Source organism: Pan troglodytes, chromosome 2, assembly GCF_028858775.2.
Source record: "Pan troglodytes isolate AG18354 chromosome 2, NHGRI_mPanTro3-v2.0_pri, whole genome shotgun sequence".
Classification (NCBI taxonomy): Eukaryota; Metazoa; Chordata; class Mammalia; order Primates; family Hominidae; genus Pan; species Pan troglodytes.
In genome coordinates this window covers 18797616-18818999 of record NC_086015.1, presented here as the reverse complement: position 1 = coordinate 18818999, position 21384 = coordinate 18797616, and the positions used below count along the sequence as shown (strand labels likewise).

Below are 21384 nucleotides of genomic sequence, written 5' to 3'. Positions count from 1 at the left end.
CACCCTCCCTGCTGCCCTCATGGAGCTTACATCCCCCCTTCCACAGCTACTCCATTGGGTACCCACTAGCTACACGCACAGCACTGCAGATGGCAGGGTCTCCTAGGGTCAAGAAGAGAAAACAGACTCTGCTGAGAACTCACAGTTGAGTTACAACAACTGGAGGGTAGAGCCGGGGACCCTTGGAATATTATGACTGAATAGCTGCAATTTCATCCCTTCATGAATGACACGCCAAAGGTTTGAAAGTGTGATGTGTGCTTCTGCTGGGGGTCACGTCTGGAATCTGCATGCTTCAGGACTGTGTCCAGCCAGGCCTACACCCAAATTTCATGGGCATGCAAATTTCATGGGAGAAATTATATAGTACGTGCCAACATGGATATCTGGAAAAGGATGTACTTGCCACATGGATATCTGTGGATGCTGAGGACCTTCTGACAGTGGCAGAATAAAAGATGTGGTGCAGACTACAATGCAACTGGAATTAGAGAAGCATGGGCTGCTGTGGCCAGGGAAGACCTCTTAAAGAAGGTGACATTTTAGCTAAGATTTGCAGGATAAGAAGGATCTAGAGAAGGGGAACGGTCAAATGAGTGGTTGCCAACTTTTGAGCTCAGCATCTTTCTGCTACGAGACTGCCCATGCCTCCTCCCTGGCTTCCCTGTCACCTGCCTGGCCCCCTAAGCTCCCTTGCATACTGCGGGCATAGAATCCATCTCCATCCCAACATCTCTGCTTCAAAAGTACTGCATGGATCCCTGCCACCCATGGATTAGGACTCCCACGTTTCTCCTTCAGCCTGGTCTAATCTCCCAGCTCCATTCCCACTAAGGCTTGGGTATGACACAAGTGGCCTCAAAATAACAGCCTGGCTCCTAACAGGAGGGAAGATGAAGCAGACTGCCGGGAGATCTCTGCCAGCAAACTCTTCTCTTCCCACTCATGTTAGGCTCAGTTTTGTCCCTGAAACATCTAACATCACTAATCTCTAATCCAGGGCTGTCCCTGGAATGTGAGCCATATGTATCACTACATAGGCAATTTTAAATTATCTTGTAGGCACATTAAAAATAAATAGGTAAGGCTGGGTGCAGTGGCTCACACATGTAATCCCAGCACTTTCAGAAGCTAAGGTGGGCAGATCACTTGAGGTCAGGAGTTCGAGACCAGCCTGGTCAACATGGTGAAACCCCGTCTCTACTAAAAACACAAAAATTAGCCAGGTGTGGTGGCACACGCCTGTAGTCTCAGCTACTCAGGAGGCTGAGGCAGAGGAATCACTTAAACCTGGGAGGCAGAGGTTGCAATGAGCCAAGATTGAGCCACTGCACTCCCGCCCGGGTGACAAGAGCAAAACTCCATCTCAAAAAAAAAAAAAAAAAAGTAAAAGTAATTTTAATGATATATTTTATTGGACTCAATATATCCAAATATTATCATTTCAATATGTAATCAATATATAAAATGTATTAATGAGGTGTTTGACAGTCTTTTTTCATACGAAGTGTCCCAAATCTAATATGCATTTTACATTTGCAGCACACTTCAATTTAGACTAGCTACATTTTACCTGCTCACGAGCCACATGTGGCTGGTGGCTACGGTACTGTCCAGCACAGCTCTAACTGGTTTTAGACATCTCCATGGGACTGTACCACTGGCACCTCAATTTCAGTATTTCTGAATGGGTTTAAAGGTTAAAATAGCCACTGCATCAGACCCCTAATCCACACCATTTCATCCACATCAATGCCCAGGCCAGCCACTGACATCCATACAATGACCCAGAATCTTCTAGAAATAGTGACTATCAAACTCCTTGTTTCCGTACACAGTCATGTGTGTCCTAGTTTAGAAAAGTGTCTATCCATATTAGTGAAAAACAAAACATGGGAGCTTAAAAAGGTATGCTTCAGCTACCTGTTAGAGTGGGGTAACAGAGGGAGCCTTTGGAGCCTGGCTGATCTGGGTCAAATCCTGACTTTGCTACTTATCAGCTATGAAACTCAGCCTCAGTTTCCTCATCTGTAAAATGGGTACCACACAGCACCTACCCTCAATGGATTGTTTTAAAAATTAAAGGCTACATATCAAAAGGGCTCAATAGCAGGCCTTCACATAGAAATACTCAATAAATAGTAGCTGTTGTTCAGATAAAGTCCATCTTTGCCTACCCCAGATCTTCCCTTGGTTGAAGTCTTGCTCTACACTGATACACTACGTAATATGAGCTTCACACTGTCAACATTGGGTGGCAGGCATTGGCACGAAATTATTCTTTGGGGGTGGGACTCTCATTTCTCATCCTTAACAGGTGGGCATTTCACATGGGCGCCATGAGACAGGACAAAGGGACAGGTGGGCCATGAAAAATGACCATCACCTTGGCTATATCACCCCCGTCCCACCCAATCCTTCATCCAATCAAGCTACTGATCTGAAGGCACTGTCTCCTAGGGAAAGGTTATGGTGGGTGTCTGAGGCATGATCCTGCAAGAAAATGACTTCCCCACAGGAGCCTCTGGGAATGGCAAACACTCAGCGCCTGTCCTGTGCTCCCAGCCCCAGGCGCAGAGTGCTTCAGCCACATCCCTTCTGAGATCAAGGCAAGCCAAAAGAAGAAAGGCTTCATCTGACCCTCACTGAAGGAGGAGGAAACTAAGGCACAGAGAGGGTGAGTGGCTGGTGTGGGGCTACCCAGCGAGTCCAGAGCAGGGCCCTGGTAGAACCTGCGTTTCCGGCTTTCTAGTGTTGTCACCTGACCCTCTGCCATCCCCTTTTTGCCACAGAGTGTTTCCTCTATGATGGAGACTCAGAGGTCCCAGCATCTGGTGAAGCAGAGAAGGGTAAAATGCAGGGAAACTAAGGCCACGGTGACCAGAAACAGCTGGGCAGTTAAAAAATGTATGTAAAGCTGGGTCCAGGGCTCAGAACTACTAACTGACCAAAAAGTGAACAACTAGCTTTAATTTGCTCCTATTCAATTTCTCTTAGTCTAATTCCATTAAATACATATTTATTGAGTACCAACTATGTGCCAGGCCCTAATCTAGATTCTTTGGATACATCAATAAGTGTAACAAAGCCCCCAGACTCAGGGACCTTGTATTGAGAGGTGGTGGGAGATATGCAAGAGAAAGGGTAAGTACATTACATATCATATGCTAGATGATGATACAGTCTGTGCAAAATGATTAGGAGTATTTTTTTTTTTTTTTTTTTTTTTGCGATTTTAGATAGAGTGACCAGCATAGGCTTCACTGAGAGGACATGTGAGCAAAGACACGAAAGTGGTGAGGAAAGCTAGGACTCACTTGGCATCCAAGAAACAGCGAAGAGGCCGGCATGGCCAGACGGGACCGAGTGATCGAGCAGGAGAAGCAGATGAGGTGAGAGGAATCATAGGAGGGTGCAGATTATGCAGGGCTTTGACTCAGAGTGATGTGGGAAGCCACTGCAGGGTTTTGAGCAGAGGGACATGCACGTTCTGGCTAATGTGTTGAAATAAACTGAAATGGTGAGGAAGGAAGCAGGGAGACCAGTGAGGAGACTCCTGCAATTATCCAAGCAAGAGATGATGGAGGCTTGGACCAGGCTGAGGTGAAAAGAGGTCAGATTCTCAACAGGAAGGGAGAGCTGAGGGGATCTGCTGACCATATGAATGTGGGGTGTAAAAGAAAGAGAAAAGTCAAGAACGACACCAAGGTTTTGAGTCCGCGCAACTAGAAAGCTGAAGTTTCTGCCAACTGGAACAGGAAAGACTGCAGGTGCTGGGGAGGGTAATCCAGAATTTCAGTTTGCATGGGTCAAACTCCATTCACAGTCACCTACTAGACACCCTGGTGGAGATGTCAAGCAGCTGGAGATGTCAAGCAGGCTCTGGCTTCTGAAGAGAGGTCTGGCCGGAGGTCACCATCATAGAGATGGAATTTAAGGCAGGAGCCTGTTGAGATCACCAGAGGCATGAGTGTGGACAGAGAAGAGGGCAGGGCCAAGGAGGGAGCTCTGGGCGCCCCAGCCAGCAGAGATGAGGAGGGTGCAAACAAATCAAGAGTATGAGAGCATCCAGCTCTGTCCCCTCCTACTCACCCGCATCACAAAAGGGAGCCAGATGGAGCTCCTGACCTCAGCATCATGTTATCTAGGTCTAAGGGCAATTCTGCCTAGAGAAGACTCAGAAAAGAGAGAGCACTGAGTGCAGGTTGAAGGACAGGAGGATTTTCACAATTAAAAAATAGGCTCCACCTGGATAGAGCATTCCAGGGAACTTTAGGGTATGCTGAGCTTTAGGGTATGGTAGGGCGAAACTATAGGCTAAATCAGAGCTGTGGTTTCCTTCTCTGGATTCCCTGTCCAGAACCCAGCATGGATGTAGCTGGTGGACCTTCTGGGCTCTCCTGAGTTCCTCTGGAGAAGGCTATGGTGTGAACCTTCTCTCTCCTTGTATCACGGAGCCTGGGGGTCGGACCCTCCTCACCCTAAGTTACTAATGCCCAGGGCCTCCTGGCAATTTGCTATGCCCAAGGATGACTCAAACTCCAAACACCCTTTGAGCCAAGATGGCAGGAGTTAACTAGGGGGTGGGGGAATCGCACTGACAGGAGGAAGAGATTTTTAACAGCTTCTAGTGATAGAAATCATCCCCAGCCAGCCCCCTGGTACCAGTTTATATTTTCTCTCTCTATTTTAATTAAATATCTGTCACTCACATGTTCGTGCTTGCTGCTCCCTTGTCGGCTATGTAGAAGTTCAATTAGCAGGGGTATTGGGAGGAGCACTGGATGGGGAGCCAGGAGCACTGGATGGGGAGCCAGGAGCCCTGATCTTCACACCTGGCTCTGCCTTAACTGGAGGTGTGATCTTGGGCAAGTCCCTTCCCCTTTCCGGGCCTCGGCTTCCCCATCTGCAGAGTGAGGGGACGGGACCAGTCAGTCAGTCTGGTTTGCTCTGGCCGACCACAGCCTTCTAAACTCCTGGCTCTTCTTAAGACACCCTCTGACATCCCATCTTCAGTTACAAAGTCTGTTTCAGCTGCAGTTCACTATACTCCCCCTGGAACTCTCATAACCATATGTTACAAGAGTAATTATCTTCCAATTTCACCTTCCAATTACATCTTAATTTAACTTTCATTCCTGGGTGCCTGCTGGAATGTCCAAGCCAAGCCTGATGATTTCTAATTAGGCTGCTGTTAGACTGGTCCAGTGATCCACGACAGGGCACTACCAGGAAGACAGCACAGGACAGTGTGGGAAGAGCATGCTCAGGCTCAGGAAGGATGGGCTCCCATCCCATCTCTGCTATACGTCAGCTCTGTGATCTTGGGCACATCATTTTGCCTCTCTGAGCCTCAGTTTCCTTTTTGGTAAAATGATGAAATACCCCCTTTTTTTTCATAGGGCCGTTGAGAAGTTCCGGAAAATAACAGACATGATGCCTAATAAAGTCGACTGGCAGACATTTCCTACACCCTACTACGTGTTAGGCACTGGATAAAAAAGCAGGCTCTCAGGCTGGACAGTCTGGGTTTCAATCTTGTCTCAGCCCTTCAATAAGCCAGTGACCATAAAATCTCCGCACCTCAATTTTCCCATCTATAAAATGGGGATGGCAATGGTACTCAACTCATAAGGTGACTGTGAAAACTAAATAAACTGATAGAAGTAAAACACCTAAAAGCAATACCAAGTCATATTGAGTACCCAATAAATATTAGCTGGTATTTACTGGTTGCTCTGCTACAGACACTGTTCTTTCTAGGCACCTTACGTGTTTTAGTCTATTTAATCTTACCAACCCCATTTTTCAGATAAAGAAACAGGTGTAGAGAGGTTGAATAACCTGCTTAAGGTCACATAACTAAGCATATGATGGTTCTGAGATTCAGTCCTATGGAGTCTGTGAACCACCATGCCACGTGATCAGGAAATTCAGACCATGGTGCACGGCCTGAATGTGAGGCTGGTATCATTACCATCACATTGAAAAAGGAACCAGGTTTACACTGGAGACAAATTACAGGAAGGCTGAACCCAAGAGTGACAACGGCTAAGATTTCCTGGGACCAAACCTGCCTCTAAGTTTATTCCGACTCACTCCATCCCCCAGATTCTCAGAGAAGGGAGGGTCTGCCCAAGCCTCATGCAGGAAAACGTGGGAAAACTGGAAACGCTCTCACCATTGTTATAAAGCGAGTTTTATTAGGAGTGTAGGAAAAAGCTAGCCTGGCTCTGTTCAGCCACGCCAGCACAGGCAGGAGGCAACCCCCTTTCCAAGCAGTGGCTGGCTGGGCTCTGGGCCCCTGTTTCAGCCTCTTTCATTCCCGCAAAGTGGCACCCCCGATCCTGCTCCCCAATTCTGTGACCCACACTCACTAACTGTCCAGGTGCCTGTATGCCCAGCAATAACAGGGCCTGGACATGGAAGGTGGCTGCCACACTCCCAGACTGTCTAAACGCGCAGCCTGCACCTCACTGCTAAACAATGACTTTTTTTCATTAAAAAGATTTTTAAAAGAAAAAATCCTATACACACACACACATACACATACACACACACACACACACACACACACACCCCAGCAGGATATGGTTCCAAGACAGCCAAAATGGTGGCTTCCTGTTTCTTTAGGGATGTGTGTTTTGGAGTATGGCTTTGGACAAGGGTTGGTCGGGGAGCGGGCTGCCTTCTACTAAATTCTGTGAGAAAAAGAAAATAGAGTGGTGATTGCTCCTTAGCAGGCAGATGAAGTTAGCTGGGACTGTTCCCTTGCAAACTCTCATCTTAAGGGAACTTTCTGCCCTCCCCTTAGATGGAGTTGGGAATCCCGAGGACAGGGTTCCATGCACCACCCATCTCCGAGTCTCGCTTTCTAAATCCGTTAAATGGCACTACTCTGGAGGGATCCCTGCGATTTCAAACACATTTTGATTTCACAGAATCTCTGAACTGCAGGGATGAGCTGGGGGAGTCAAATTCATAGAGCAGGAACGCGATGGACTGGGGGTGGGGGAACCTGGAGAGGCTCAGCGCGGCGGCGAGGAGCGTCCCCTTGGCATTGGGTCCCCTAGGGGAGGCACAATGGAGGCCCCCGGCCAGGGCGCTGCGAGGGAGGGGTGCGCTATAGGGGGATTAATTTAGGGCTTTTTAGTCTCATCTGGAGAATAAGCTCCAAGCCTCGGGGTCTAGGAGGAGAGAAGGGAGCAGGAATCCTCCTTCCGGTATGCCGAGTACTGAAGGGCTGGGAACTGGTCCCGGAGTCGGAGAGAGCTCCGGGACGGGCCCCGTGGGTCAGGTGTGGCCCCTGAGAGATGAGCAAGGACCGGTCCGGGACGCTGGGGAATGGAGGGCAAAGGTTTTGGGGCCCGACTAAGTCGCTTTTGCGAAAGGGGCGTCTTTCTTCGTTGTGGAAGGGACCCTCACTCCGGGGAACGCCGTCCGAGTGGGATACTGGCGCGCACGGCCAGGGCGCGGCCTCGCCAAGGCTGAGAAGGTCCCTGAGGCAGGGCGCTTCGGACGGGGGCCCCCGATTCTCAGCCTCCTCGGCGAGAGGACCCCGGAGCCGCGCATGCTTTGGCCGAGGCCGGCGGCACTGGAAGGTCGGAGGATTTCGGGCAGCTAGCCCCGGGCTCCCCGGGAGCTCCAACTTGGAGCGCCCGGCCGGGGTCCCTCGCGCTCGTGCCTCGGCGCCGGAGGTCGCCGGGCCTCCTACCTGCTCTGTTCATCTTCAGCGCGCGGGGCCCGGGCCGCCGTCGGCGCTTCAGTCCGTCCGCGGGTCCCAGTGCGACTCCGCACACCGCCTCCCTCCGCGGCCGCCCCGCGGGGCCCGCACCCCCCAGCGCCCGCCCGGCCCCGGCGCGCCTCGGACTCCGCGCGGCGCGCAGGGCAGTGGGGGCGCGGGCCGCGAGCCTCCGGGGCGGGGCCGCCGGGCGGGGGCGCGGGGCGGGGGAGGAGGAGGGGGCGCGAGCGCGGGGGCGGCGGCTGGGGCAGCGCCGGGCGTCGCGTCCGCTCCCGGCTCCGGGCGCGCTGCGCTCTGGCCGCCGTGCCTCCGCCTGCGCCTCTGCCTGCGCCGCAGCCGCGCCTCCACCCCCTCCTAGACATTTCCTCCGCTCCCGAAGAGGAAGGATTTTTTTTTCCCCTGCTCGGTCAGGGATTCAGGGAGGCGAGGGCCGGGGCGTCCCTGCGCACATTTAAAGGGGCCGTGGCCATGGGCACCCCGGGAGGCGTTGGGGGTTCGAAGGACGAGAACTCAGCGAGTTGGGTTTCTGGGATGTTCCTGGCTCTTTCACCCAGCGGACCATCTATCCCTTTATTTTTAACTCTGGGCATTCGTTCAGTGCCGCGCCAGCCTCTGCGCTGAGCACGGAACAAGACAGCCCCAGATTCTTGCCCTCATGGAGCTTAGACGGGAGGAAGTCGCTGGAGACACCATTTCAAAGCGAGGGAGGGAAACCAGGGCAATAGGGCTGAGCGATGGCTCTCAGAGGGCGCCGCACATTCTTGGGACCCTCCCCAGCCTCACTGAATCAGAAACCCCGTGTTTTATCAAACGCTCCAGGTTTGAGAACCACCGGAGTAGAGACTGGGTGATCAAGGAAGGCCTCCCTGAGGAGGTGACATTGGAAGGGAGACCCAGTTAATGAGAAGCCTTTCCTTATCCACTCAGCACACACCGCGTAGCCCCTCACAGGTACCTGCCTGGCGACATAGATGACTCAGACCAAGCCTCCACCCTCCAGGAGTTCCCAGTCTGCTTGTCCACACAGACACAGGCAGATAGTTCTGCTACCCTGAGGCTCGTGCTGGGATGGGAACACACAGGCGCCTGTGGGAGCTCAGAGGAGGACCCCAGTGCGGAGGGTTCAACCAGAGGAGAGGCCTTCCCAGTAGGAGGAATTGCTGGGGCAAAGACTTCACCGAGGTGGGAGAAGGCCTGGCCTGCTGGAGGAGTGTCCAGAGGTGGTGCTGGAGGCGGATCTGATTTCCCCAGCTGTAAAATTAGGAACTGAATTTGATCCTTTCAAAGTCCTTTCCATCTCTGAGCTGCCCCAGAGTCCTTAATCCTCCAGGCTTCTGTGGAGAAATACTTGTGACTCGAATAGAAAATCTGTGGCTGAATTTGGTGTTACTTAGACAGGCTCTTGATACATTTTATGGGTCCATGCATGGAGGTGTGGCAGGGATGGAGATGGAGGTGATGGTGGAGGTGGTAGAGGTAGCGAAGGTGGCAGTAGCAGAAACAGAGATGGTGGAGGTGGTGTTGGAGGTGAAGGAGGGAGAGGCGGTAGTAGAAACTAGTGGTGGTGGAGGGGAGGTCGAGGTGGTGGTGGTGGAGGTGGAGAGGGTGATGGACGTAGTTGTGGAAATCATGGCATAACTGGAGGACATAATATACCCCACGGTAGTGGAAGAGTTGGAGGTGGTGTAATTGATAGATGATGTGGATGTAGTGGAAGTGGAGGAGATGAAGGAGGTGGTGGTGGTGGAGGTGGAGTTGAAGGAGGTGATGCAGGTGGTGGAGGCAGTTGAGACAGTCGAGGTGATGGAGGTGGGACAGGTGAGGGAATGGATTGAGTTGATGGAGGTGGTGGAGTTGAGGGAGGTGGTAGAGTTGGTGGTATAGAAGATGTGGGCAGGTATATCTGTGTTTAAATGTGGGTACAAATGAGTGAATGGATAAACCGCTTCAATATTTGATGCAAAAAGAAAATATATATTTTTTTAAAAATTGATCTTGTTTCTGAGATTAGCAATAAAAGCAAAATACCCTAGAACCCCCAGGGCAGGAGCAGGTGAGGGAGGCTCAGATAATTCAATTCACTGCCAGTGTTACTCTTCGCTGTCAGCCTGTGCAAAGGAGAAGGGAGGACAGGAAGAGACCTCAAGGCTTTGCTAAGCCCTTTCCACTACTGTTGAATTTGGGATTTGAGGCTAAGCAACGTCTACTTTAAAAGATCATAGCACCAAGGCCAGTTGGGAAAAACACAGGTCTGAACTTGTGTAGCTGAAGCCACACAATAGTGTGGAGTGATGGGCTATGAAGTTGAAATGCTTATTCCTTTGTTTGCTGTTCCTAATAAGAGAAAATGGATAGGAAATACTGTTGGCTTTACAAACACCCACTGCCAATACTGGTGGTTGTATTTATGGGACTGAGCCACAGCCACTCACTGAATTCAGGGGGAGTAACTGTAAATACCCACAAAAGACATGATGTGTGGGGGTGATGACCATCATCACTACTTTCTTGAGCCTTTAACATATGTTTTTGTCCCAAGAATTGTATAAAGGAGTTATTATATCCCCATTTCACAGATGGAAAAACTGAGGCCCAGAGAGAGGAAGTGACTTGCCCTTACAGTCCAGCCAGGACTCTCATCCCATTCACCCATTTACTACTCTGTGAATGCTTGCAGTCCTTGGCTTTGCCTTTTGTGGGCAAGAGCCTCTCCGCACTTTTCTGGAAGAGCTTGGAAGGTGGAAGACAGAAACCTCTAAGGCAGATGCCAGCGGGGTTGACATCTGAGCAGGCTTTCCCTCTCTCCCCCTTTCTTTTTGCTCTTTCCATCCTGCCCTCTCTTTCTATCTACTTTGGACAATCAGAATGGCCAGCAGCTGCCAGCAACCTCGCGGTAAAAACCTAGCGGGAGCGTTGGAAGTGGGGGCCAAGGGGACCATCACCATGGTTCTGCCACATCCAAGGACCAGCCAGATGTCGGCCTCAGAGCCTGGGGAACTTAGGATCAAAGGAACTTGGATGTCCAGTGCATCAGCCGGGTGAGGAGACAGTGGCACTAACAGCAGGCAGTCGTAGCAATGACAGTGATAACAAATGCTGATAGCGGATGCCTGCTGAGCATCAGCTCTGTGCTCCACCCTTTCCATACATCTCATGACAATGTAAAGTGATTTTTATCATTGTCCCCATTTTACAGGTGAGAAAGCTGGGGATCAGAGGGGTGAGACATTTTCTCAAGACCCAGAGGCAGTGGTGGAGTCAGACCCAGGTCCGTCTGTCTCTAGGGCCAATGCTGTTTGCTGTATACCATATTTGCCCAAGGTTACCATGGCAGAATCTTGACCAGAATCCTGGGCATTCCTTCCTTTCTTCAATTCATTCATTCAGCAAAAATGAATGGAGTGCCTACTTTGTGCCAGGTGCCTGGCCAGCTTCACAGCCCAGCCTCACCCTGTGCTTCCCAGAGCTCCCAGGCTAGCGGAGGAAGGCCACCCAACATCTGATTACCACCAGCCCAATAAGAGCACTAATGGGGAAAACAGACTTCCTGACTCCCAACCAGTGTTCCCATTACGGTACCACTCCTCAGGTGCCTTTAGACTCCTGCGGTGGTGACGACAGGTTCCCCAGGGGCTTCTGAAAACAAAGTCACCCCTCACTGCACCCTTTAAGACCCCAGGACCTTCCCCACACACAAAGTTCCATCCCACACACCTCTCACTCATGCACATGCATAGTGCACCATTCTCCAAGTCAGCAAATATTTCCCATCCTTCTATCATCCTTGGACAATCTGGGGCTGACTACCTCCCTGAACACGGCTCGGGTTATGGCAGCCCCAGCTCCAAATCGCTGAAATCCAGCTCCCTATTCCCACAGGCCTGAAGCCTTTAAGCCAGCTCCAAAGCTGGATGTGGCCACGTTCTCCAGAAACAAAAAGGCACCCCAGGCTCTGCGAGCTCATGTGAAAGTGCCCATCACCAAGCCTCCCAGACAGGCAGTGGGATGTGGTGGTCAGGAACCACATTAACTTGGGCGTGACCTTGGGTGAGTCACTAAGTCTGTTTCCTCATTTGCAAATCATAATAGCTGATATTTGCTGAGCTATATGCTGATATATTTGTGCCTTCAATATATGTTTTGCATATATTACCTCATTTAATCCTCCTAACAAACCCATGCAGTAGGCATTGTTATTACCCCCATGTTACAGATGAGGCTGCCACAATGCAGAGAGGCTAAGGTACTTACTTGCCCAGGAATACACAACTAGTAAGTGGTGGGCGTCGGACCCTGGTTCTGGGGCTGGCCTTCTTACCTACTTCAGCACACTCCTCCCCACCCCCAATCAAATGGAAATGATAATAGTGTCTCCTCAGTAAATGAGGTCATTCATCTAAAGAATTCAGTACGGGAGAGGGATATAGGGGGGTGCTTAATAAATGATGTCTGGTACACAGTTGGTGCTCCATAAATGTGCACAAACAAAGTCAACTCACCAGGAACTGGGGCACACAACCCCCACAATCAGAGCATGAGAAGATCAGAAAGGAGCACTTACTGAGCACCCTGTGCATGCTGGAATGAGCAGAGTTGGGGGTAGTGGAGGGCAGTGCAGAAGCAGGGCAGCAGCCTGTGGAGGTGGCCTGGGTTCTGCTTCCTGCCCCACACAGAAGGGGGTGAGCCTCAGGGTTTGGTTTCCCACTGTGTGCTGGCCACCTTTGCATCCCGCTCCTGTGGCAGGGGCCCCCTGTGTTTCCCATTTTCCACGAGGTCCACCTTTTGTCACCTAGAAGAAAATGCATGCTATTAAGAAGGAAATTACCCTGGCCCTGCAGCCTCTTCAGCTGCTGACCTCTTGGTCCCTGCAGTCTCAGACTGCTCACCCTGCAGTGCCATGGCTGTGACACCATCAGCCTCTGGGGCTTATCTTCCCCTGAAAAGTAATTGAGTTGCCTTCCTGGCTCCAGGGAGGACAAATCTAAGCCAGATACCTGCCGGGGGGTGGGGGGTTGTGGGGGTAGAGTGGGGAGGGAAATGGTGTCTGAGCAAGGCTGCCCTTCCCTTCCCATGCTGCACACATTGCTGGAGGACATCAGATAAATTTGGCTCAGACCCCCACCGCCCTGACCATGCTCACCCAGGCTGAGAGAGGAGCAGGTTCTCGACCACACCAGGTACTGGTTCTGTGGCCCTGGGCAAGTCATTTCACCTCGCTGCACCTCACTTTTCTCCTCTGTAAAATGGGAATAATGAAACTTCTCTTGGGTTGAAGTGAGGATTCGGTGAATTTTAGTTCTCTTCTCTCTTCACTTCCCTGTCCTTAAAGAGTTCATGGTGTGGTCAGAGAGAAGGGCCTGGGATCAGCTGATAGTGATGCAGGGCAGCTGAGCTGAAAGTAGGGGATCGAATTAAGCTTACCCCTAAGAGGAGAGGAAGTGACATTTGGACTGGGCCTGAAAGGTCAGGCAGCATTTTCCAGGTGCAGCAGTAGGGTGGCCCTCCTAGGTACAGGGAAACTGCCTGAGCAAGCACCTGGAGGGATGGAAGAGGAAGGCAGGTGGGCACGGTGAGAAATGTTTGTGGTCACAGCACAGGACATGTATGTGGAAGCTCTCTGACTGATGGTGGGCCGAAGAGTCTGGACTTTACCCTGCAGGTAGAGAGGAGCCATAGTCTGGGGGAGGGGGTGACATGGTCAACCCTGTGTGGTAGAAAGCTATGTGGTAGCTGGAGTGGTGGATGAGTCAGAGGAGCAAGCCTGGAGGTGGGAAACCTGGAAGGCAGGAGCCGGGATGCCACAAGAGGAGATGAGACCTGAATTCATGAATGCTCCTGACCCATGGGGGCTGCATGGGCTCAAATGCATGCTGGAAGGCTTCTAGGAGGAGGTGGGCTTTGATCTGCACCCTCATCAGAGGCAAGGGCATTCCAGACAGGGGTGGGGATGGAAAATGGGGGCCGAATCTGATGAAGCTGGAACAACCAGTGTGCCGGGTGGGAGTGCATTTGGGCAAGAGGGGTAGGCAGGGGCCTCAAGGTCTTGATCCATCAGTCTTCGGCTCTCCAAGGAAGGGCTGAGCTCTGGGGGAGGGGAGTCAGAGGCTGGGCAGGACCAGCTTGGAGTTTTTATTATCACTGGGTGGGATTTTTATCACTGGGTGGGATTCAAGGTCTGTGGAGGAAGCGGCCACCCTCTTCCGGCCAGCCATTTTTTTTCCTTGCACTGGCCTGTTTGGCTTTTTCCCGAGGCTGCATTTCCACAACAGCCCCTCCTGGCTGGCTGGGTGTGGGCACGGCTCCGCCACACACCCAGCAGCAGGGGCGGCTGGCCTTAGGCTTCCTGCCCCTCTCTGGGCAGGCGGACTGGAGGAAAACAGCCCTCAAGCCTTCTTCAAAACAGGAAACTGCTCTCCCTGCTTCCTGAAGGGCAGGAACTGTCCCTATGGCAACCATGGGACAAAGAGGCCACATTAACCCTTCTGAGGGCAGGCCTGGCTGAGAGCCTCTTCACCAACCCCTCCTGGGCATACAGGCAACAAATGGGGGTCACATCCCCCAAGGGACACCCCCCCAAGTCTCACCACCATTCCAAGGGAAAGGCAAGTCTGGGTATTATACCCATTAGATGGAGGGCAACATTGAAGTGAACTCGGAGGGGTGGAGAGGCTGGCCCTCATCTGGACCACACAGTGCAAGGACTTTGGGTTTCATTCTCTGAACAAAAATGTGGAGCCACAGAGGAGGTGAAGCAGGGGAGGGATGGATTCTCACTCACATTGTAAAAGATTATCTTCTGGCCATGGGTGCTGGTGGGATTCAGTGCAGAGTGACAGGGACTTGGGACTCTGAAAGGTGTTTTTTTCTGGGGGACTTTGCCCTGAGAATGCTGGAGAGACCTGAGTCATGGGGAGACGTAGTCATTTGTTGTTGTGGAGGGTTGGGGAGGGTGGAGACTCTGTGGCTTGCACCCAAATGTGGCTACCACTCAGGAGCCCAGCCTTCTCCGTAACCAGCCACCAGCCGTCCCTCCCCCACCCCCAGTGGCCGCTGTAAGGATGCCACGAACACAGCTCCCAGCATTGTGGCTGCACACAACAGCTGCTCACCAGTTGCTTTGGGAATAGCATCCTCCTTCCTTACCACAGCCCCTAAGCCCCAGCACCCCACCCACCTCATCACGTCCCCTTTCCCCACCCCATCTCTCACCACCTCCCCCTTTTCACTCACTTCAGCCACACTGGCCTTCCTCTCCATCCCTGACCCTGCTCAGTCCTTCCAGCCCCAGGGACTTTGCACCTGTTATTTCCATTCCCTGGAAAACTCCTTCCTAAATGTTCACATGGCTGGGCTGGCTCCTCGCATTTCTCAGGTCTCAAATGTCCCCCTCACAGAGGCACCTCTGACACCACTCCCTACTCCCTTGCCATCCCATCACCCGGTTATCTTCCTTCTCTGCACTCATTCCTATCTGAAACTGTCCCATTTATTTGTCTGTGTATGTGTGTGCTGTCTCCCCGATTAGAATGCCAACCCCGGGAGGGCAGGGCTGGATCTTCCCTGGCGGCTGCTCCACCTCCAGCACGGAGAACATAGCCCGGCACACAGTAAGTGCTCACTCTAACATCTGCTCAGTGCAGGCAACCATCTCTCAAGAGGAGTTAGTTGGGGGCGCGGGGAGCAAAGATTAAATGTTTGCCCTATAAGACAACTAACATTTCTTGAGCAAGTACAATTGCCAGGAACTTTTTGGGGTGCTGATTGCATTTGGAGGGATGTATTATTATCTCCGTTTTTCAGATAAGGAGACTGAGACTGAGAGAAGTAAAGGTTCATGCCGGAGGAGTTGAGGGTAAACCCAGGGTAAACCTGTGCCTTCCTGCTTACCCTCCCACCAAGCTGAAAGGGGCCTCATGCACAGAGAATGAAAAAAGGTGATTTGACTTTCTGAGGAGTTGACAAGGTCACTGCCAAGGTCCACACCTTTGGGTTAAAGCAGGGGATCCCAAACTCCCTGATCTGAAGGATCTTCCAGGCTGGGTATAATACACGTTTCAATGCCTGCCCCCAGGCCCAGTGAGGTGAGATTCCCTGCAGCTTGAATGAGATTCTTCATTTGGAGAAACAGGGGGTTAAGGTTCTGGAGGCCCTGTTAAAAGCCTGGGGTTGGGGGAACGCAGGGACTCCCTTCTCACCAAAGGGCCTGAAGTCTGAACCAGGCCATCAGAGGAGAACCCGGCCGTTAATCATTCACTCAATGTGTGGTAGAGTCTAAGGGCCAGGGCCTGTCCATGCCCCGCTGTGCCCAGCTAGGGAGCCGGGGCAGCTCAGGAAGGCCCTGACAAGCAATTGACTCCAACTTCCTACCTCTGACAGCCACCTGTCCTTGAATTCTGGGGACGGGAAGCTCAGTCCTCACAGGGCCGACCCTTCCCTTGTGTGCTGGCTTTGCAGAACAGAGGTAGCAATGTCACCTTCCCCAATGCACCAGGAAGGGTGGTGGTTTAAAGAGAGGCATTTTGATGAGCCACCAGGGCTGACTCCTGATTTATTTTCCCCATTCGAGCTCCAGAGTGGAGACTGCGTTCTCTCTGCCGGCCCTGTGGCAGAGGGTGAAGGAGGTAGTGGCTCCGGAAAGACCATATTAATTAGCTTAATGAGCACTTGTGCATTTGTGTGCACAGACATGGGAGGCAAGTGTGAATCTCTGTCACCGACATCATTAATTGCTGGGGGTGCATCTCCCCCCACCCAAAACCTAGACACTTAGAGAAATGAATCAGGCCCAGTCTGGGAACACCATTAAAACACTTGGCTGCTCTGGGCGCCGGTCCATTGCCCTGTGGCTGCTGGGGCTCTGTCCTTCAAGAAGAGGCTGCTGTCAACACACACAGTCCCTGCAGGAGCAGCCTCCAAGCTGCCTTCCAGCAGGGGGGCCCCAGGCCGAAGCCTGGTCCTCTACAGCTTAGGGGAGTCCCTAAGGAGGGAAGCAGGTGTGGGGAAAGCACCTTCCACCCCCAGCAGGAGCCACACACTGAGTCGGGCTGATTATTTCCTACAGTGTGCTCTCTGATGCTGGGATGGAGCCCCAGCCCCACCACTCACCAGCCCTGAGCCCCCACAAAGTCCCTGTTCCTTCTGGGTGTCCCTCTCCTCATCTGTAAGATGAGGCTTTTCTGGCACCTACGGCACATGCCCACTAGGAAGATGAAATAAGATAGTGACCCTGAAGCCCTTAGCCCAGTGCCTGGCACACAGGTAACTGTCGGCAATGTTAGATTTTTTTTACTGAGCATTGTTAACAAAGTCCCTGGCACACAGTAGGCAGTGAATTAGGATTTCATGTCTTTCAGCAGGTGGACCTTGTGTTTGGAGATCTAATCCACGTGCCATTTCTCACTGACTTGATAGTTTGGTTAACCAATGTTTAACCTTTTATAAATACCATTTGTTCACATCTCACCTATAAACAGGCAGCAGCAGCCAGCCCTCGCTGTCCAGGCGCAGCATCCCAGGGTCAAGTCAAATTCTTAAATTGGAAGCCCGAGGAGAACTTGCCACTGGCTATAAACACCTCCCTCAGGATCCAGACGCTCCCTGCCTGTCTGCGTAGGTGAGGGTTCAGGGCCTCCTCAAGCTGGTTGGGCCACTGGTGCTCCCAGTACCATAAGCACCCTGCACGTATGTATGTCATGTATACGAGCATGTATGACTCTTTTCATAGATGAGGAAACTGAGGCGCAGAGACTTGCTTAGACACACAGCTGGCAAGCAGCGGAAAGGTCTGACCCCGGGTCATTTGTGACCACACACCTGGTTTTAACTCAAGACCCTCCCAACCAAAATCGAGATAATTTCCCCTGAAACAGTGGCAGGCACAGCACTTACAAGGGTGTGAAGGGGTCCCCTTGCGGCTAGGCACACCTGGGTGGGTGGTAGAGCAGTATCCATACCCCTGGCTTCTCCTTGCACCTTCATTTTAACCCCCATTTTATCAGCACCCTCTTTACTCCAAGCATTGGGGGAAACCCAGTGGGGTCAGATGCACCCGACCAGCAATTAAAAGCAACACTGGCTCTTGCCTCACTCTGAGGATCAGAGACATAATTGGTGGGGCCCAGTGCAAACTGAAAATGCAATACCTTTTCTTCAAAAATTAAGAATTTCTAGAGGTCACTGCAGCATGTGGGGGTCTGAGCCAAGCACAGGGCCCTCCTCAATGTGGGGCCCAGTGTGGCCGCACTGGTTGCATAGCCATGGAGCTGGCCCAGCTCCTGCTCACAGCCTGGCACAGACTGGGAGCAAAATACATGTTTATTGAGTGAGTGAAATGGCATGTTCACCCCCAACTCTGTGAGGTGGACTCAGGATCATGAATTTGCAGGTGGGTAAAATGAGGCTCAGGAAGTTTCCAGATTCATCGTGTTCTACCTGAAGCCCAGGTCCCTGCCTCCTACCACTCTTGTTTGCCCACTCTTCCATACTGACCCCAATCCTGGCCTTTGTTTTCCTGATCCCAGAAAGAAGGGATAGTTTACCATGGGCTGGAGTTTATTTTATTTTTGTGTTTTCCAATAATTGATTCCAACAGTTCCTACAGACAGACGTCCTGCAGAAGGAAAACATGTTTTGCTCGCTCAACCTTCGACTTCCTCATGGCACCACAGTGGTGGGGGCCCACGGCCTCGAGGAAAGCGTGGGGTGACTTTTCCCTTGGTTATTTTTTTCCATCTCACTGTTGGGGGACAACAAAACATGTTTTCCTTTTTCTCCAAAGGAAATCTGAACTTTCTTATTGACTACTCGTTGCCTAAAACTCACCTTCCTTCTCCGTGATAATCTTGGATTGGATGAGATGTGTAAGTGAACTTCAAAATAAAGGAATGTCCTTCATTTTACTAAAAGGACAACCATCACAACCAAAGATTTCATTCACATGGAGCCACCAACACCACTGAAATTCACCGTGGCTTCCTTGTCAGTCTGTGCACACATTTGAAGTGGCTTTATAATTTCAAGTTCACACATTTGCTCATAATGTTACCTTTTTCAAATGCACAGGGCTGAGTGAACATACACATAGCCAATATTCTGGTCAAGTTGAAATGGCTGCTTAGAGGTCATGGAAACAGAATTAGGTGTATGGTGTGAGGAAGGGGTCAAGAATCTTTTTATTCCCATGTGAATGTCCAATTTATCCAGCACCATTTATTTAAAACACCCTCTCTCACTGTACTGCTGTGTCTCCCCTATTATAAATTTGGCACTTCTATACATGTTGGGCTAGTTCTGGACTTTCCTTTCTGTTCCTTGGGTCTATTTTTTTATCTTTGCACCAAGACCACCCTGTCTTAATTACTATTGTATCCACTGAAATCGAGAAATCATGCTAGACTTAGTAACTCTCCTATTGTTGAACATTTAGGTTCTTGCCAATGTTTTATTATAACGACTTGTGTAATACTGAGTCATAGCAATAAAGAAACAATCATAGTTGAGACTTACGGTGTGCCAGGCTGTAAGTGCTTTACATATATTAACTCATTTAATCTTCATAACAACCCTTGGAGAGAGGTGCAGTTTTGGTCTCCTCTTTGAGAGATGAGGAATTCGAGGCACAGGGAGGCTAAGTCTTTTGCCTTCAGTCCTATGGCTTCTGCATGGTGGGCAGGGGTCTGAACCCAGGCAGGCTGGCTCTGGAATCTGTGCTTTTATTCACTCACCTCTGTAGTAGGTGAGCGGATAAAAAGGGGGTGCATAAAGGAATGAATAGGATGGAAGTGACGATGCCTTCCTTATCTTCTTGAACTTATGAAGTGGCTCAGTGGCTGTGGGTCTGAGAGCCCTGGGAACCCCCACACCCCCGCCCGGTCCACCACTCACTGGCTATGTGACTTTGGATGAGTCATTACTTCTCTTTAAGCCTCAGGTTCCTTGTCTCTAAAATAGAAATAGTAGACCTATTTGTCTGGATCATCCTGGGGCTTCAGGAACCAGTATAGTGTCTACTGGTCCAGAGAAGGTTCCCTGAGGTCTTAACCATCTTGATGGTCACCCAGGAACCTTGGTGACTACAGAGGGCTCCTCCCAAAAAGCTCTTTGCTTTGTGGATATTCTAGGCTTCCTGCTGGAGCTGGAGAGACCTTCACAGATGGGGAAACTGAGGCCTGGAGAAGCTAAGGGCATGGCCAGTGGGCACCCTGAACCTCCTTCTCACAATCTCTCTCTGCATCTGTAGATCCAAAGCTCGAGGCTCTCCTGGTCATCAGCTTACCAGGGTGGGTGCTCAGCCCAGAATGTCCCCACCCCCTTCATTGGGCAGCTCTTTCCCCTCCTTCAAGGGCAGCCCCCAGCTCACCACCCTGCGTCAGCTCTCCTGATCTGCAGGCCTGAGTAATCATCTTAGGATAGTGACTGCCTGCTGCAGTGGGACTGTGAGCTCCATAAGGATGGGCCCCTGCCATGGCTCCACTGATAGAACATGGCACAAGGAGATGCCCAGAAGATAGCCAATGAATGAGTGAATGAGTCTTACTTATGAAGCAGTTACCAAAGCTGACCAATCATTCCGGTTTGCCTGAGACTGAGGGTTTTCCTGGGATGCAGGACTTTCAGTGCTAAAATCAGGAACATTCTAGGCAAATTGTGTGGCAAGTGTTGGGTTCAGCTTTTAGAGCCACCATTTGGTCTCATCCTCATGTTTTACGCCAGGTTCCCTAGAAGGAGAGCCTCAAGAAATGCTCTCAGCAGGGAGTGAGGGATGCAGGCAGGCAGGGAAAACACCACACAAGGCTGTGTCCTCGCTAGACACTGGCCTCAGCCTGATCTTCAGGGCCTCTGGAGCACACAGGGCACCACAGCATGAGTCCCACCTTGAGGGGGTGACTCACCCTGGAGAAGGGGGGCACAGCGCTAGGGGAGTGCCTGCTGGCCGCCAAGGGCAATGTTCAGGAGAAAGGGGCAGCTGTCAGCCATCAGCAGCCAAGGTCACTGCAGCCCCAACCTGGTCATGCAGAGCCAGGCAGGGCCCCCGGTGTCCACTGCACTTCCTCACAGCTGCTAAGGGAGGTTAGGGGGATTTTATCCCTCACAGCCTTTTTTAACCTCAAACTGCCCGTAGAGCCCCTTGGGCCACAGCCACAGATTTTGGACTTCAGAAAAGTTACTAGATCTGTAGAAGTCAGAGAGACTACAGCTGAGAAGACTTAAGGAGTCACATGTGCTGTCCCAGAGCTGGGGAACAGGCAGGTCTGGAGGTCCACAGGGTGGTGCCAGATCCCCTGTGGACATCCTCCCAGTGCCCCAAGCCACTCTCCAGCGTGTGACTTGGGATTGTTTTCTCCACCGCACTTACCACTACCTGAAATTATTCTGCTTGTTCATTTCTTCAGTTGCTTTGTCTGTCTCCAACTCCAAAGTATAAACTCCATGAGGGCAGGGATCTTTCTTGTTCTTTATTGTCCCTTCGGGCCTAGAAAGTGCCTGGCATTTAGTGGGTGCTCAATAAATATTTGTCGAATGAATGAATGTGTCCCTCATTTATAGATGACAAAATTGAGACTCTGCAAAGTCATGCAACTTATTGGCAAGGTCATCTGCTGCTAAGGGTCAAGCCGACCTCGAGGCAGGCTCCCATCCCCCAT

General features: G+C 51.3%; 1 protein-coding gene and 1 long non-coding RNA gene across 6 annotated transcripts in view; one reads left to right on the top strand and one right to left on the bottom strand.

The window, feature by feature from the left end:
* The window catches only part of FGD5 (FYVE, RhoGEF and PH domain containing 5), a 123474-nt gene extending 115583 nt beyond the window's left edge, over positions 1-7891 (bottom strand). For 4 of the 5 annotated variants that reach the window (XM_003309639.6, XM_009444940.5, XM_024355348.3 and 1 more), the window contains exon 1: positions 7715-7826. In XM_003309639.6, coding sequence (XP_003309687.3) covers positions 7715-7727 — 13 coding nt within the window. In that variant the 5' untranslated portion in view covers positions 7728-7826. Of the gene's footprint in view, positions 1-7714 lie in introns of all 5 variants that reach the window. The other variant, XM_516303.8, reaches the window with a different exon arrangement.
* LOC104005462 (uncharacterized) lies at positions 7168-15675 on the top strand. Its single transcript, XR_678818.4, has 3 exons — positions 7168-7223; positions 15267-15348; positions 15542-15675. It is a non-coding gene; the product is annotated as an uncharacterized LOC104005462 (long non-coding RNA).
* The last annotated feature ends 5709 nt before the right edge of the window (positions 15676-21384 follow it).